Raw genomic sequence first — 3,907 nt, forward strand, 5'->3', positions numbered from 1 at the left:
TAGTGAATGTAAAATGGTACAGCTGTTATGGAAAAATTTAGTGGTTGCTCAAAGCTAAACATAGAATTGCCATATGACCCAGCAATTCCACTCCTAAGTATATACCCAAAAGAAGTGAAAGCAGGGACTCAGATATATATACACCAGTGCTCATTGTAGCATTATTCACAATAGCCAAAAGGTGGAAATAACCCAAGTGTCCATCGACAGAGAAATGGATACAATGTGGTATATACATACAATGGATGATTAAGTCATATACAGAAATAAGGTTTTCGTACATGCTACAATATGCATAAACTGAAAACATTATGCTACGTGAAATAAGCCAGATGCAAAAGGACAAATATTACATGATTTCATTTATAAGTGAAATATCTAAAATAGGCAAACTCATAGAAGACAGAAAATAGATTAGAGGCTATCAGAGGCTGGAAATCTCCCTTTTCCATCATATACAAAAGAAAGACTAAGAAGAGAGAAGGTGTCAAGAGTCCTTAGGAATATAGTCCAATGTTTGTAATGGGAGGGTACTCCCTCCCCTCTTTCTTTATCCTTAACTCCAAAACCAAGTGGGTGGGCAGGTAAGGCTCCAAGAGAATCAATCACTCAGCCGGATTTGGGGGTAAATGTAATAAAGGGAGATTGGTGTCTCCTTTCCTGGCTGAATGACAGATGTGTTGCAGAAACCTACAAGTCACTCAGGTAAGGGAATTCTTGGGAAAATCTTACATATCATATCCTAGGGTTTAGGGAGCATGTGAATACTATATGGTATCCACTTCGTAACTGAAAATTTCTGAAGGAGATAAGCTTACTGGAATAGCACAACAAAAGAACTATGGTATAATATGCCCAGTTCTTTTCAGCCCATGAGGGGCATGAAAGAGAACCCCGGCCGTTACCATGGCTCCATATGAAAGGCCACAAAAGTTAGGTCAGAAGGCAAGAGATAACAAGTTAGGGGATATCTCATCTTGAGAGAGGATTCAAGGCACGTATGGCTAACAGCAGCCAATGGGAGACACAGCCCCTCCGTGATGAAGGGACAAGAAGGCTAAACACTGCCTCCCCAAAAATATACACACCATTTATGAGGCCACTAGCAGAAGATGTTACTAGATTAAACCAAGATGAGGGATATCTCTCCATCACTGACAGGCAACCAGTTGGTAAGATCTTTGCCTCACCTATCCCATCCTCCCTACCCCAACTCTGAAGGAGTTAGACCCAGAAGAAGGAAGCAGACACCCTCCTCACTCCTCACCCCCTACCCAAAGGTGCTGGGATACAAAGAGAGTGAAAAGAGCAGACTATACCCTCTCTACTCATTTCAGATCCCTCAAGACACAGGTCTGACCTGTGATAGGGCCAGAATATGGCTTTGAAATGGATTTGAGACCAGAGTTTAAAACTGGACCAGACAAACTTTTAATAACTAGAAGTCACCAGAAAGCTATGGGATCTGTCCACGATGCTGCTAAGGGATCAACCATGCAACATGGAAAAAAGATTTGGTGGAGCACAGTTAAAAGAAGTCATTTGGAAAAACCAAACAGGAAGTATTTGCACCTCTACTGAGTGGAATTTCCCCAGTAAACTCTATACATAGACAGATTCAGAAAGGGAACCAATAACAGAAATTTCTGTAGGATTAGGACATTTAACAACAGAGCACAAAGCCTGGAAGGGGCTTTAGAAATTATCAAATCAAATCTGCTCATTTTACAGATTGGAAACTAGGCTCCCCTAAGAAGTGCAAGATCTAAAAAGACAGAAGTGGTGTTGGGACAAGAATTCAAATCTCTCAATTCTCACTCATATTGTCTATTCCCTATGCCACACTACCTCCCAGGGAGTGACATAAGGAAAACAGTTTTGAGAATATTATTCTAACAGTACTTTGCAGGTCGGACTAGGAAAGGAAAGACTGGAGGCAGGGAGACTAATTGGGAGGGAACAGCAGTAACTAAAACAAGTAAGTTATGATAATTTGGTAATTCTTATGGTTGAGAATAAGTTACAACAGGCATCAGATAAAAAAACATTCCAACTTTTAATGACTCATTTGGTGGTACCTTAAGCTATTAACTGGCAAACAGGAACAGAACCTTCCTACTCACAAAGCTATAAGGGAGAGAAAAATAAAATTTACCTTATTACATCGTCTGATGTTAACAGCACTATGTGGGGATCCAGCATTTCACTTGGATACCAGGCAGCATGCTTTAGAGTCAGACACGTAGAACTGGTGAAAAATCTCTCAGCAATTGGAGTGGTACTAAAACAAAGACAACAATTTTCCAAACCATTTTGTAGAACTTGAATGAAAAGTTTTCTAAAGGGAAATCTACTTAAACACCCTGTGTTCTTTCCTTTAAATTTCTTTCTCTTAAATTTTGCTGAGATAACATTAAAACATCTATTCAATCAATACCAAAAAATCAAAATACTGCAAAAATATTTTCTAAATTAGAGTATAAGTATTTTACTAACGTTTTTAGACATGACATCTTATTTGGTGCTTTTAATAACCTTATGAGGAAAGTAGGAGGGCAGATATTATTATTCCTATTTTGGAGATGAAGAAACACATTTAAAAAAGAAACAGTTTAAGGGGAGCCAACCTAACAGCTGTAGAGCTAAACTTGAACCTGGGTTTCTACCTTATACTCCTTTCAGTAGATCTTTCAGATTCACACGTTTCTGGGTTTGTTGACAAAGAAAACAATATAAAAATAAAACCTAGATAAACTTATGAACAAACTTTCTGACTCACAGATAACTGCTTTTAAAATTCTTATTTCTACCTAACTGAAAAATCTGCCTGACTTTCAATGTGATAACTCACAGAAATAAAAGTATAATTATACATATACTATAAACATCATTATCACAAGAAGCCATAGAAGCCCTGGAGGCGCAATGGTGAAGCACTTGGCTGCTAACCTAAAGTTCGGTGGTTTGAACCCACCAGTGGCTCCGCAGAAGGAAAGACCTGCCCATCTGCTCCCATAAAGATTACAGCCTAAGAAACCCTACGTGGCAGTTTTACTCTGTCATATAGGGTCGCTAAGTGTCATAATTGACTAGATTGCACACAACAATGTTTCAACGGTAGCATAGTATCAAGACTTACTGGTCTTGAACAATTTTCTGCATGTAGTACAAATTATACAGACAAACACTAAATGGAAATACAACTTACCTACAATTCACTGTTGATTTTCCACCTTCAAATTCAGAATTCTTCCCCCACCTTTTAGGTAATTCTAATACCATAAGTCCTTTTAGTCCTATAAGTGCTACATGATGTTGTGTTGGACTTAACAAGACTTGATAGATTTCAAACAGGGGTGGATTTATACAAAGTAGTCTCTGGAAATTAAAGCACACTGGTCAAAATAGTTCGTTTTAATGTAAACATATTCAGCAGTTATTCAAAAGCATACTAATGCTTTTTCTGTAACTGTAAGATAATGAAGCATTCTGGATAAATACTAATACTTGACCCATTAACTGGTGAAATATTTTTAACCATTTAGATTGTAATGTTATATAAAATGCATCAGACTTCCCTACCTTGAGAAACAGGGAATAGTACACGTTTTCTTTTAATGATCAAGCTCCAGCCTACTACTCCAGTCTCAACTGTCCACCATTCCCCACTTATACCTTATAATTAAAATCAGTTAACTTGTATTTCTGGGAAATCATCACGCTTTGTTATGTCTGTGTCTTTATTCTTCCTGGAATGCCCTCATTTTCCTTTTACAGCTGGCTAACAAGACTTACACATTCTTGAGACTCGGCTTCTATGTACCTTCCCCCCCAATAAAACACCCCTGATCTTCAGGTCAGGGTTGAGTGCACTTTCTAGGTACTCCTGAGCTCGGCTGCTAACCAA

At 38.3% G+C, this 3,907-nt stretch overlaps 1 protein-coding gene across 1 annotated transcript in view; it reads right to left on the reverse strand.

The window, feature by feature from the left end:
- NUP88 (nucleoporin 88) overlaps window positions 1-3,901 on the reverse strand; it is a 34,349-nt gene extending 30,448 nt beyond the window's left edge. The window contains exons 1-2 of the mRNA XM_012555463.2: window positions 3,209-3,901; window positions 2,156-2,281 (exon numbers count right to left, since the gene is read on the reverse strand). Of these exons, the coding sequence (XP_012410917.1) occupies window positions 2,156-2,281; window positions 3,209-3,282 (200 nt within the window). The 5' untranslated portion in view covers window positions 3,283-3,901. The remainder of the gene's footprint in view (window positions 1-2,155; window positions 2,282-3,208) is intronic.
- Window positions 3,902-3,907: the final 6 nt, after the last annotated feature.

The sequence above is a fragment of the Trichechus manatus genome, unplaced genomic scaffold, assembly GCF_000243295.1.
Source record: "Trichechus manatus latirostris isolate Lorelei unplaced genomic scaffold, TriManLat1.0 scaffold00040, whole genome shotgun sequence".
NCBI classification, from domain to species: domain Eukaryota; kingdom Metazoa; phylum Chordata; class Mammalia; order Sirenia; family Trichechidae; genus Trichechus; species Trichechus manatus.